Genomic DNA, 13,633 nt, shown 5'->3' with positions numbered 1-13,633 from the left:
TCGACCACATGGGCACAACTCTTTCCTCCCCTCACACGCCGTCTGTCTATCCCCTTACTTCCCATCCTCATCTACAAGAGCTGAGAAAGCAGATCTCAGCCTCACACTGGGGCACCAAGAGGAAAGAGATTGAAGCGAGCCTACTTGAGCTCCTGTGCGATGGCTGCAATCTGCTCCACGCGGTCCTGGTGGGCAGCCAGGTCACTCTCAAAAGCCTCGTGTTTCTTGAGCAGGGCCTTGATCTCCGACAAGGTGGCTGTCTCATAATCCTTCTGCCGCAGCATGGCCTCTTTGCCTGAGGTTGAGGGGAGATGGAGACAGGGCACAGCTGAACAAGAGCCAGGCAAGTGTGTTTGATCTGGATGGCTAATCCTCGAGCCCCAGAAGCTCTGCTTATTGGGGGTATTTCCTGTGGAGATGCTCACTGTACACTACTCTACAGTGTAAAGGAATGGATGTGCAGCAAGAATATCCAGATTTGGGGAGAGGCTGGGAAGACCACTGCCCTATAGGGAGCATTTCCAGGCATTGAAAATAGTTGTATATGAAGGTTATGCAGGGATATGCAGAAATGCATGAGGTCAGGCATCTACTTTCTAACAGTAGGAAACACAGCAATATATGCTCTGTGGAATAACGGGGGGAGGCGGGGAGTACCTCATAGGTACCCGGCTGTAGACTCTCTAGTTACTATGGCTAAGTCCTGAAAGCACGGCAGGGGTCCCCTTCCCAGATGCTCTCCTTGAGCAGACTCTGCTGCTCACACCCACCTTCTCGGCCCATCAGCAATGTCCTCACTAAAAAACTTCCAAGTTGCCTGAGGAAGGACTCTCTCAGGACAGGGGCAAACTGAGCCTTGTTTATATGCACATTCTCTGTGCCTATGCCATCCTGTGATGGTCCAGAAGGCTAGGCTGTGAGGCTAGGAGGTACACCCAAAAAAGCATTTCTTTCTCTCCTCTGGCATTGGGTTGGTTTTTGTTTGTTTGTTTTCCCTTGAAAATCATAACACAGTACATTTAGATTTAATTTACAAATAAACGCATTTATCTATTCCTACATAAATATGTTTCCTGCTTTAAAAAAATCTACCAGCACGTGCTCTCAGAATTTCCACTTTGGCTTCATGGTGTTCCTGGGTACAGTGGTCCTTCAAGATCTGTAGGGAACCCACTTCAGGACCCTGTAAGAACACCTAAATCCCAAGATGCTCAAATCCTGTATAGAAGATGGCTGTGTGTGTGTGTGTGTGTGTGTGTGTGTGTGTGTGTGTGTGTGTGTGTGTTTTCTCCATATATTCTCCCATAGACTTTAAACCACTCAGGTTGCTTACACTATAAATGCTATATAGCTAGCTGTTCATCCATAGTCTTGAGGGGAATTACGACAAGAAAACAGTCTGTATGCGCTTAGCACAGACATAATTCCTTTTTGTTCTTAATATTTTGCTTCAAAGTTGATTGAATCCAGAGACACAGAACCCATGGATAAGGGTCATTTCTTGGCCAGACTTCTCCAACAGAGCTTCTCATTGCTCTGTGGGACCCAAGACTCCGCCCCGCCCCCGCCCCCCAGCTTGCACAGTGGCAGATTTCCCACAGATAACCCTCTGCACACAATGTCCTCCATGTTTAGGGTTAATTCCTTAGGCTCAAGAAATGGAATTCCAGTTGGGTGTGGTGGCACACGCCTTTAATCCCAGCACTAAGGAGGCAGAGGGCAGGTGGATCTCTGAGTTCCAGGCCAGCCTGGTCTGTACTGTGAGTTCTAGGTCAAAACAAAAATAAAATAAAAAAAATACAAGTGGGTGGTCTGAGCCAACTCCACCAATCCCCTTCACTCTGTACTTGGACTCGCACTTACATGGAATCCTAAACCCACCCACTTAGCTGAGTGTTTTCCTAACAAGCCAGGCCACTCCCAGATGGCTATAGAATGTGGTCCTCCCTATTCACTTCCAATCCAAGGTCAGAGGGCCATGAACCAGGGCTGAATAAGGAGATTTTAGGCACCAATGGCCGCCGGCTCTGCCTCAGGGGCTACAGCCAATGTGGCCAACAGAGTGCCAGAAAATGGGCAGGAGCCATTCCTCACTCTAACCCAAAGCATCTTCTGAGGAACAGGCCATCCCACATGAGACTGCTTCTCTTCAGTTAGCCTTGTACTCAATAAGCAGACAGCAGCTACCAGCCTAGAAAACTACACAGAAGGACATTAACATCACATTTCAGAAATCTGGAAACAGACACATTGACACTGCCTCTCAGGGACAGTGCCAGGACTGAGAGCCACACTGAAGGACTTGGAAAGAACAATGATGGCAATGTAGAACAAGGAAAAAGTAGCACTAGCACAACACCGCCTGTGCCCTTGCCATGTAATTCTCACAAACCTAGGATTGGTACTGAAGGGACCAGCTCCCCATTTCGGCAGCCATGACAGTAATACGTGCTTGCCATGACCTTGCCTTGGTCACTAGAGGTTAGGTGCCTGCCTCGTGGCAAGGAACCAATCAGAAGTTAGCTGGTGGCGCTATGCTTTACTGCTCTGGGTGTGCTTTACACCATGAGTGCACAGCAATGAGGCGCAGAGCATAGCAACCACCCTGGGAGGGCCTATGGGCCATAACAACCAGTTGGCCAATCAACACAGGGCAAGCCCTCCAAGCCTGGAGGCACACCAATCCTGAGCCTGTGCGTACCCCTAGACATTCCCCTTACGCTGCCCTACAAGATCTCTCTGTAGCCGGTTCGAGCTGTCTTTGCTAGCCATCCGCCATGGCGGGTGGGTGAAAGACCTGAGCTAACATGGGGTTAGCTTGTTAAACAACAATAAAGCCTCGTGCAGTTTGCAGCAAGTTTTCAAATCCGCCTGGTGATTGGGGTGACTGGGGTTCTGGGCTGGGACCCCGGAGGCCTGAGTTTTCCGGAGGTCTAACAGTATTACTGCTCCTAGTTGCAGACATGGAAACTGAAGCAACCCAGAAGTTAACAAACTTGTCTGATGCCAGAGAACTATTAAACAAGATGACACAAACAAAAGCAAAAGAGAGGGTTTGGGGCTGGTGGCTGGGTGGAATTTGGAAAGCAGAGCGTGGGGAGGCAGGAGCTGGCTCACCATCTGTCCAGGCCTCATGGATGGAGGCCTTTTGCCGGAACTTCTCTGCCAGGTGGTCCAGCCTCTCTAGCCTCCGGATCTCATTCAGCAGCCACTCCTCATAGCCCTTCTCTGCTTGCTCCAGGCAACCCCAGGCATTGTTGATATCCTGCAGAGATGGGAGACACGGGCTCAGAGAGCCTGGAGGGGTTGCAGCCTTCCAAGCAGATATGCTTCTGATCTTATACCCCATACACACCACAGTCAAACATCCCCTCTCACTCTTCCAGCCCCTATTCTTATCACCCTGCCTCTTGGATGGGGAGTGGAGTCGGAGTCCACATCCAGCTGTGGAGCCCTCCTGTTCACTGACTAGCTTCTAAACGAATCCTGGCCAGTCACAGAGGTCCAAGAACAAGTCATGGGACCAAATCAATTACGAATGAAGCAAGCTGACAGTACAGCCTCCCAGGTGCACACAGTCCTGTTAGGCCAAGATTCCCAGATTTTAGCCTTTGGGCTCTGGATAGTAGCTTGGATGAGGGAATCAGCCATGATCATGAGAAGAAAGAAATACATATGCCCTTTGTACAAGGCACCCTACAGTTAGCGCAAGGCACCCTACAGTCAGTGCCAGGCACCCTACAGTTAGCACAAGGCACCCAGCTGAAACAGCTAGAAAAGAACCAGTGAGAGGGCCATCCTGGCCATGCACTGGGCATCTGCCCCACACCAGGGCACTTCCTTTAGTTCTTAAGAGTATTCGTTAGCTAATAGTGACTCTAACAACCCAAGAGCATCCGATTAAGCCCTGAACTTTGAAGAACTGGTGCTCCAAACTGCTTGCATAACACCACAGGCCTATTTTCTCCCTTCAAGATCACCTTGTCCCTGCTTCTTCCCACTTGGCCTGTCCTTTCTGGTCCAGCCCAATTCGCCTGGTTTTTTGTTTTGTTTTGTTTTTTTTTTTTGTTGTTGTTGTTGTTTGTTTTTGTTTTTTTGTTGTTACTCTTTGTTTGAAAGTATAAAAGGTTCGGCTTTGATGAATTTGTCCTGAATTCCCCTAGCCCATAAAGGGGCATGAATTTGGACAAAGGGGTACATAATGGAAGAGCACCCATGACACAGAAAATTGATTGTAATATTAGGGCTTTGTCTTTATTTTCTAGATAGGGCCTAGCTATTCTTGCTGTGATCCTCCTGCCTCAGTCTCCCAAGAGTTGGGATTATAGACTTCATTCACACCCAACTTGTTATAGATATTCCTGTTTGAAAGATTCTTTTTTTTTTTTTTTTTTTTTTTTTTAAGACAGGGTTTCTCTGTGTAGCTTTGGAGCCTATCCTGGCACTCACTCTGGAGACCACGCTGGCCTCGAACTCACAGAGATCCACCTGCCTCTGCCTCCCGAGTGCTGGGATTAAAGGTGTGCACCAACAATGCCCGTTGAAAGAATCTTATTTTATAAAACACACTTTAAGAGTCACTTAAAATGATATTTATACAGAAAAATTAAAAACTGGACTTGGCAGCATAGGCCTGTAATCCTAGCTATTTAGAATGTCAAGGCAGAATCTCAAGTTCAAGGTCTTCATGGTTGAGTCCTATGTGAGTTGACAGCCAGGATGAGTTATCTCACAGAAAAAAAATAAAAAAGGGGCTAGGGATACGGTCCTGAATCAGAGCAGTACCTGCCTAACATCCTGGAGAACCTGGATTCAATGCTCAGGGTCACAAAAAACAAATAAAAGAATAAAAGGAACTTTTCTAATTAAAACAAAATTGATAATAGGTAGTAAGATTATAAGTAACTTCTACTTTTTAATATTTTACTTGTTTGTATATTAAAGTAGACTACAAAAATTAATTTGTTATTTAAGATAGCAAAAATGGGTCTGTTTTGCTTTGTTTTTGCTGTTGTCATTTTATGTTGAAAGTACTTCAGGATATATTAAAGTAAAAATTAACACTATTGCTTGGTTCAGTATGACCAGACATTCTGTTTAAAACATTATTTTTTAAGGGGTGGGGGAAGTTTGGAATGCTCAGGTGAGCAAGCCTGACCCGGAACAGAGGAGAAGGTGGCTATCCCTCTGTGCCTGGGCTCAAGCCTAGGTGAAGAAAACCCACCTGCCAAGCAGCTGGGGGATGGAGGTGGCCAGGCAGGCCCCAGACTTGCCCCTGGCACTCACCGAGACCATCCTGCCCTCGGAAGGCATGAAGGCGGGTCGGTTGCTGAGCCGTAGCTTGGTCTGCAGTGTGTTGAAGTTGATCTCCAGCTGGCACTTCTCCTGCACCTTAGGCGGCTTGTGCAGGCGCCGGTAGTCTCTGAAGTCCTCCAGCTTTTGCTGCATGGCCTGCATGGTGTTCTCAGGCGCCCGGTTCTCCAGCCACGGGATGGTGCGGCGGATCCACTCCAACAGCTAAAGGGAAAGGACAGAGGCAAAGGCGTGGAGTAAGGATGCTGGAAGGTGTGTGTAACGGCCAGCTTGCCCTTTTTCCACAGACTCTTCCCTCAAGGAAGAGGGCAGGCAAAAAAAGTCTCTCCTGATAGCATACTTCCTCTTCCCAACTACTCATTGGGGCCTCACCATGCCACGTAGCAAGGTTTCCAGGTGCTCCCTCCAAGACGACCAGGATATGGTCAACTCGGAGCCCACACCCCTCATCTTCTCTACCCCAGCAGGGACGAACCAAAGAACCACACGGACTGCTCTAAAAGCAAGGAGACCTGAGCTCAAGTCTAGCCGGGCCTCAGTTTCTTAATCTACACACCAAACAGGGGTGTAATAAAACAGAGCTCTCTGGCCTCAAAAGGAAGAGGCTAGAACCTGGGACAGCTTGGATATCTATCCTGGAGCCATGCTGAGGATTTTGAAGAAGATGTAAGACTGCAAAGAGACGGATGACGGGAAGCATACGGACACCTGCACATTGCCAGGCATGACCCACGGAGTGACTCACAGACATAATCATAGAAACACTACATGGTCAAGTGCTATTATCACCCCCACATTATGGAGGAGGCACCCCAGGCTCGGCTCTGCCAGGTCACGCAGCTAGCTGTGGTGATTGGCTGGAATGGTGAAGCAGGGATTAAAGTCTGGGCATCTGGCTCTCACTAAATTGGAAGGCAGAGCCACCAAAAGGCCAGGGGAACAGTTCAAAAGGCTGAATTTCTTTTAGGGAAGAAACAGCAGCGCCTTAATTCAAATGACAGCAGGGCAGCTGGTTAACTTCTTGTCATCCAGTCCCCTGATGGCCTGACTGTTAAGCCAGCCTGAGCCAGTACTGAGTCCTCCCAGGCCCATGTCTTCACAGAACCTGATACTGTCCTGCGCTATCTAGTTCAGGCAAAACTTACAGAGCGGCAGTACACCAGGCTGCAAATGCCTCAGAGATCCCAAGGCTCAACTCCCACTCAGTAAGGGAAAGAAAAACCAAGAGCCAGAGAGGTGGAGGCATTTTCCCAGGCTCATGGTTACCCAGACACCACCTCCTCTATCTTTACTTCTGCTCTCCCAGAGGCCCGGAACCAAGCTGCCCCGTGTTAACTGTGCACCAGCCTGGGACTGTGTCTACAGAATGACTCTGCAGGTACAGATCCTGGGAGTTTCCTTCTCTCAGGGTGTAATGCAGGGCCTTGCTGGGTACCCACATCACTGGCCAGCTTCTCATAGTCTTCCATAAGCTGCTCATTCTCTTGGTTGACGGCCAAAACTTTGCAGATGCGATTGGCTGCTGTTTCCGCCTGGCAACAAAATAGAAAAGTCATGACCAGTCTGCCCCAGCAACGGGGGCCCCTGGACACACCTGTGTCAACAAAGCCCCTTCTACCCTGTTACTCCATGTGGTTGGAAAGGAGCCCCTGAGGCTCTGAGTCACACTCCCCAGCCTTCTGCATCCTCCTCTTTGCCAGCTCTGGACAAGGGTTGAATCTCATCATGCATGCTGGGAAGAAATAAACCAAGTAACTGAGGTGTTCAAAAATCTCAAGCCAGGTGGAGAAAGGAAGGAATTCATGCCCATCCTGGAATTCCAGGGGCCACAAGACTTGGGACCTCAAACTGGACTTGACAGGATTTTGAAGAGATTTCAAGTCTGAAAGTGGGAGAAGGCACTGGTTAACAGGGAGGCCTCTTAGCTTTCCTCAAGAATCTCTGAAGGCTCCTAGTTCAAAGTCCTTTAGAGAAGAGCTAAAGACATAGCAGTGCATGGAAGACAAGACATAAAGACCCACCTAGCACGGGTAGGAAGTCAGGAAACCCAGCACAGGTGCTGATGGCTTAGCTAAGATCACACTGTGCACCAAGCACTGGGCCAGGATAGACCCGATAGTCCTCGGCAGCAAGCAGAATAAAGAGGGATGGAATGGTACCCAGCCACAAGGCCTATCACCCCAGACACCCAGCCGCTGGGGTTGGTAAGGGTACTGTGTATCCGACATCAGCAGGGACCCTGTGTTCCCAAACACACTTCACTTTGGCAATTTTGTTGTTAGGATCTCACTATGTAGCCTGGCTGTCCTGAAACTCACACTTGTTGACCAGGCTGGTCTTGAACTCATAGAGATCTGGCCACCTCTGCCTCCCAAGTGCTGGGTATAAAGGTGTTCACCACCATACCCTGGCCCACTGGAGTGGTTGTGAAGTTGGAGCTCTTTGGGACCACAGGGTAGGTAGAAAGGAGACAGTTTAAGGTAGAGATGGAGACAGGGGACCTACAGATGAAAAAGGACACCTGGTTTAAGAAAGAGGAAGGCAAAACCTAAATCTGGTTGATGAACAAAAGGAGTTTTCTGTTACCACAAAATGAGACTGAGTGTAAAGAACTCTTGAGAAGGAAGGAATGACTATGATATATGTGTTTTTTTCCAAGAAGAGTTTTCCCAAGAGGAAATGCCAACCAAATCACATGCCTTGTGGGTGAGTGTGCTGAGACGCATAGGGGATGGGACAGAACAAAACTGTCCTAAAGGTCTCTCAAGTGAATAGTCAAGAGACTGTATCCTACAGTGTGAGTACTGAACAGCTAGAACTCCAGGAAGAGAGCATGGGAATGACCAGAGTGGGACTTAAGAAGCCCCTGCATAGGGACTCTGGGTCCCAGCTCTCAGTCATCCTCTCTGTACTGGAGATGACATTGCCTCTTCTCATACAGCTGCTCTGTTTGATTATCATCTTCTTGAGAACTATGGAGTAACCGTGGTCAATTCCTTGAGGCGCTGAAGAAATGAGTGGCTTCCCCGGAACCTATCCCTAAGAGGCAGGGCCCAGAAGGAATGCAAACTAATGAGCACCAAGTCGATATGTTCCATGAAGCTGGCTGGGGTGATGATCACCTGCCCAGTGCTACCAAAACCACTTCCACCAAAGTCAAGGCAGAGTACCACAGACAACCCGGAGGTGATGCAGCTGCAGACATTGCCACTAATGAGTCAGGGACAGTTCCTCATTGTAGATAAACAACAGCTGCAAGCTGGCCAGGAACTTAACAAATCTCCTGCCTCAGACCCCAGAGTACTGGGTTTATAAGTGTGCACCACCATGTTAGCTTGCTGCTATCATTTTTGATGTAAATGAATCCCAACTTCAGCTTGCTGTCCTCCAGAAGCATCCTGAAATCCTGGGCTCAACAGATATATATATATATATATATTTGTTTGTCCAGTTGGTAGTCTGGGTGGGATATGATTTCGTACAACTGCCACAGCCTGCAGATGGTTCCACAGCCAAAGAAGAGTCCTTTGGATGAAATCTGGGGAAGACTTCTACATGGGACTCCTAAGGGCTTTTTGCAAGGATCTATCTAACACCTGACCTTTTCAGGCTAGCCTCAGGAGAGAGCTGGGGGGCTCCACCAGCATGCCCAAAGGGCCTGCCTTTGAAGAAAACAGACCCACAGAATACAAGAGTGCTTTCTTTAAAAAGGAACCTCCTGTGAACACTTGTGGGTCACCCTGAGGGGCAAAAGCCCTCTGACCTTTGAGAAGCAGGTTCTTGGAAAACAGAACTTGCCCCACTTCTTCCCACAGGCTGTAACCCTGAATAAGCCTGCCAGGGGCACAGGGGACACATGCTCTCAAGTGCCCCCTCCCACCATGAAGATGAGCCAGTCACTACCAACCTCAGCCAGAGGTGAGAAAAGCCAGCTTGGCTGGCCTTGCAGACCCCACCCATGGAGTGAGGGGAATCACACCACAGATGGTTAGAGAAGTCCCGAGTTAGCCAACCTAAGCACCTGGCTTCTGGCCTTCCCCTCCCCAGAGCTACAAGAAGCCCATGGCAGAGTGGGAATAGAGAGGAAAAGCAATAAATAGCAGCACAGTGCATAAGCAATGCTCCCAAGGCTGCTGGAGTTCAGAAGCACCGAGGAGGGACCTGGAGCAGACAGCGGGGAAAAAAAAGACAGAGATGGAAGCCACCCAGAAGAAAAGCCAGGTTGGGTTCCAGCTTTGTTTTCTACGATGGGAGGGGCTGTTCTAAAACCCATGCAAGAAGCAGGCTGTTCACGTCTTTCTGAATGACAGACTGCAAGAGATAAAGCAAGTGAACATAGGCACCAATGGGCCGAGAATACACTCCAGAGAAAGGGGCCAAACATGCATTCTCACCTTCTTTGTGACCACTTTCAACTGCACTGTTAGTACAAACTTAACATACAACAATTTTTTGTTTTTTACACATGGTTTCCCTATGTAGCGCTAGTGTCCTGGAGTTTGCTATGTAGACCAGGTTGTCTTTAAACTCAAGAGCTCCACCTACCTCTCTGCCTCCTAATGCTGGGATTAAAGGCATGCATCACCACACCAGACCATATGTTTTTATACATTTATTTAAAATGAGCTGTTATTCTTAGAGATTTAGCTATCTCCTGCCAACTTCCAACCTGATAATCAGAGCACCAAGTCATCGGAGACAGGTCTACCTACAGAGAGACTGTCATCAATTGAGGTGTTATCAAATGCCCACACTAGGCAGAGTGACATACCAGGGCTCCACCACCCACAACCCACTGTTTATATGATTGCTACAAAGATCTCATTGTTGATGGTTTTAGTAAAAATTCCCTGATCTAGCTAGAATTGCCCTTGCATCCTCCCAGTGACTTCCCCCAAGCCAGGCTTGCTAAGCCCAGCAGATCATGGCTTCTAGCCCCAGAATGAAGCTTCCCCAAGATGAGCAGGCTGGAATGGGTTTGGGCATATATATCTGTCCTTCCACCTGTGCCTCGATTTACCCAGAACTCCCCATTCCATAGTGACCTGGCAATGCTGACTTCCTCTCCTCTCACACCTCAAAGCTTCTGCCTCATCCATGATGTCCTTGTCACCACTGTTAATAGTAACTCCTTAGTGACAGCCTCGTCACCCTTCCCTAGTGTTATCTGAGCCTCTCCTGGGGATACCCTAAACCCACCCTAGATATCCAAGCTCCAAGCTACTGCTCAAAGAAGGCAGCCTGCAACTCCACAGTTGTCTCCTCTGGACAGAGATGCAGCAGAGCAAGCCCTGCTGTCTGCTGCCTGCTTGTCATCACGCCTTTCCAGACAGGTACACAGCTTCTGTGGATGGGAATCCATTTTCTCCCTTAGAAGGTTTACACTATTGGACCGATGATTGATGGACAGGTGGATGGATGCAGACAGCTCCACCTGTTCCTAAACATCCAGAAACACCAGCATCAGATTCAGTTTGCCCCTTCGGGGGGCCAACTCCTAGAAATAGCTTCCAAGAGACCTCCAAAGTGCCAGCTGCATAAACAAAAGCCTCGACGCTCTCCATCTATTCTAAACCCGGGTAGGGGAAGGAAAGCAAGGAATCAGAATCCAAACCAGCCTGCCAAACAGAAATTGGTCCTCACTCAATGAGGACAGTCCCTCAACAGCTGTGTCCATCATATGCTTGCATGTAAATGTACACAGGCACTCGCACATGTCTATTAACGGGGACCTTTCCACTTCTATTATTCGTGGCTGTCCAGAGAAAGGTGTGGAGAGGAGGGTGGGCCATGGATATAGCTCAGCTCTGGAAGATGTTTATCTTGGGTACCAGCCACAGAGGCAGTTAAGACAAGAGTGTGAGATGCACAGAGACTCATCTCCCCCCTCCCCCCACATCCCAAACCAGAGGTACACATCCTTCTGGGACTGATCACTCTAGGCAGATGCTGTGTAAGTGGCTGGGAACAGCTCTGGATCAATCAGGACACCTAATCCCCCACCACGCTGTCTATGCTCCTATCCTGAGATATGGACAAAAGCATGAAATGGTTGCAACGGGGATGAGAATGAGAAAAAGGGAAGAGAGCACAGGGGAGGGAGGATTTTAGAGGGAGAGCCACACAAATCCCATACTCTCCCCACCACATACAGGGTACATACACCACATCACATCTCTTCCATGTATGTGTGCATGCACATGCTTGAGTGTACACACACACACACACCCACACACACACACACACACACCAAGCATTATCATCAGCCAGGCCACAAAGTAGGAATCAAAGACAGGCAAGGTCAGTGTCAGCAGGCATGAAGCCCAGGGCAGCACAACTAAAGGCCAAGGGCATGAAAAAGAGGAACAGGGCAGTTGGACAGAGGGGAGAGGCCACCTCAATCAGCCTGGCCAGTGTACTCTATGTGGCTAGTAGGCGGAGAACAAATGTCCAACCAAGGTAAGCAGAGAGGCTGCCATACCCTGGCTAAGAGGTAGGGGACAGGATTCAGGAGAGGTTGGCAGGAAAGCATCTGAGGTGGGGGCTGGGGGGCAGATGATGAGGAGTCAGGAGGCCAGCAGGAGGGGCTGGGAAGTTAGAGGCTGACCACCACTGAGAAACGCAGGTCTGGGGCACCCATTTAGTAGGTACCAGGGTTGCTGCCAGCCCATCTGGTTGTCTTTGGGCAATTTTTTAGAAGGTGCCTTTTTCTGGAGTTATTTCTATTAAAAAAAAAAACTCATACTGATTTGGTTAGAAGACATTTTTACTGCCGGACATGAAGCTCAGCAGTAAAATGCTTACCTGGCAAGCCCTGGGTTCAACCCCCAGCACCACCACAAAAAAACAAAAAAGAGAGGCAGAGAAGACAGAAAAGAAAAAGATAGCATTGCTGCTATCTGCAGGGTAATTTTAGTAACTAATGATCAAATCTCCACAGTCTATGGCACACAGTGGCATTACAGCTATCCATGAAAGGCCTGGCTGGCAATGGCATGCAGGACTCTGGCCTGGACATCAGGGAGAAGGCAGACTTCTCCCAGCCCTGGTTCCTGCCTGGATTTGAGAAGATGGCTTGCTCAGGCAGGAAGAAGGGAAGGTCAGAGGCGAAAGGGATTCTGGGTATTTAAGGGAATGGCTTGGGATCCAGGCTCTGACTGCTTGGCTGCCTTCCCCTCTGTGGGGTCCACTATGCCCAGTGTTCACAGAGACAAAGGAAGGCCACCTAGAGGCTGGGCTCCTCTGGCATTTGCAAGTGTGCTTGCCAGGGTTCCGAGAGTGTCCTGTCCCCCGTGGAGATGGGTGCTGTAACTAAACCTCTCTCATTCAGGGAGTGCTGCTGGTGTCCAGCGAGAAGGACAAGATGGGCCAAAGGGTGGCAGGGAGAGTGGGCGAGGCCAAGGGCGAGCTCACCTTCTGCGCACTGAGAAGGCGTGGCAGTGACATGAAACATTAGGTCACATGGCCTTCCCTCCGGCCTTAGCGTGCCTACACATCTGCACAGAGAAGGAGAAGAGGTTGAGAGGAGAAAGACAGAGCAAACCCAAACAGCAGCAGTGGACAGAGAGCACGAGACAGAAGGGATGGGCAGGAGGAGAGGAGAGAGCCAAAGGGACAAGAGCAGAGAGGGAAATGAGCAAGGGAGGGAGGGTGGGGGCAGAGCTTCTACCATGCATTTCCAATAGGTCACTCAGAGGCCATGAGGAACACATGGCGGGCCTAAGGCCCAAAGCCATGAAGGTTTCTGTGGTCACAGCCATGTGCTGCTTCTGGGAGGGACATCTGTTGCCCCAGCGAAGCCTGGCAGTGAGCGACAACTCACCAGCCTTCCAGTCCCCGAGGTATGAACTGGGCCCTGGTGTATTATAGAACATTCAACCTGGCTTTACCCTCTGCCTCCCAGAGCAATCTGGGCCAGGATACCAGAAGGGGCTCGCTGCCACTGATGTCCTCGCCTCTCCTCCCACAGGTCATGCTTGTGTCTAAGAACACAGTGTGCAGTGTCCACTGGGGGGTCCCAGGCAGGACAGTGCTCAAAGGCTGAAGACAGACTTGTTAAATCCTGCCTGAGAGTACAAGGTGGAGGTGTTGTGACACCTTTGCAAAATGGGCAAATGAAGACAGGAAGTGTACCACAGCTCCATGGAGACCACGGCACTGTCAAGCCTGTAGCTCCCACAGAGAAGGGACTGTAGCTAACTGTCGCTTGCAGCCAGGATCCACTATCTCCCATGCCCAGCCCTTCTGCCTGGGCCAAACAGCTGCTTCCAGAGGATTTGTGCTTTCTAAATGATCTTGGTCCCAAGACATGGTGAGAGAC

At 49.4% G+C, this 13,633-nt stretch overlaps 1 protein-coding gene across 4 annotated transcripts in view; it reads right to left on the bottom strand.

The window, feature by feature from the left end:
- The window catches only part of Actn1 (actinin alpha 1), a 94,019-nt gene that overhangs the window by 11,165 nt on the left and 69,221 nt on the right, over window positions 1-13,633 (bottom strand). For all 4 annotated transcript variants that reach the window (XM_027418397.2, XM_027418394.2, XM_027418396.2 and 1 more), the window contains exons 9-12: window positions 6,753-6,845; window positions 5,287-5,517; window positions 3,118-3,265; window positions 145-295 (exon numbers count right to left, since the gene is read on the bottom strand). In XM_027418397.2, the coding sequence (XP_027274198.1) occupies window positions 145-295; window positions 3,118-3,265; window positions 5,287-5,517; window positions 6,753-6,845 (623 nt within the window). The remainder of the gene's footprint in view (window positions 1-144; window positions 296-3,117; window positions 3,266-5,286; window positions 5,518-6,752; window positions 6,846-13,633) is intronic.

Source organism: Cricetulus griseus, chromosome 5 (genome assembly GCF_003668045.3).
Source record: "Cricetulus griseus strain 17A/GY chromosome 5, alternate assembly CriGri-PICRH-1.0, whole genome shotgun sequence".
Lineage (NCBI taxonomy): Eukaryota > Metazoa > Chordata > Mammalia > Rodentia > Cricetidae > Cricetulus > Cricetulus griseus.
Note: the sequence above shows the minus strand (reverse complement) of the source record. Positions and strands in the feature narration are given on the sequence as shown.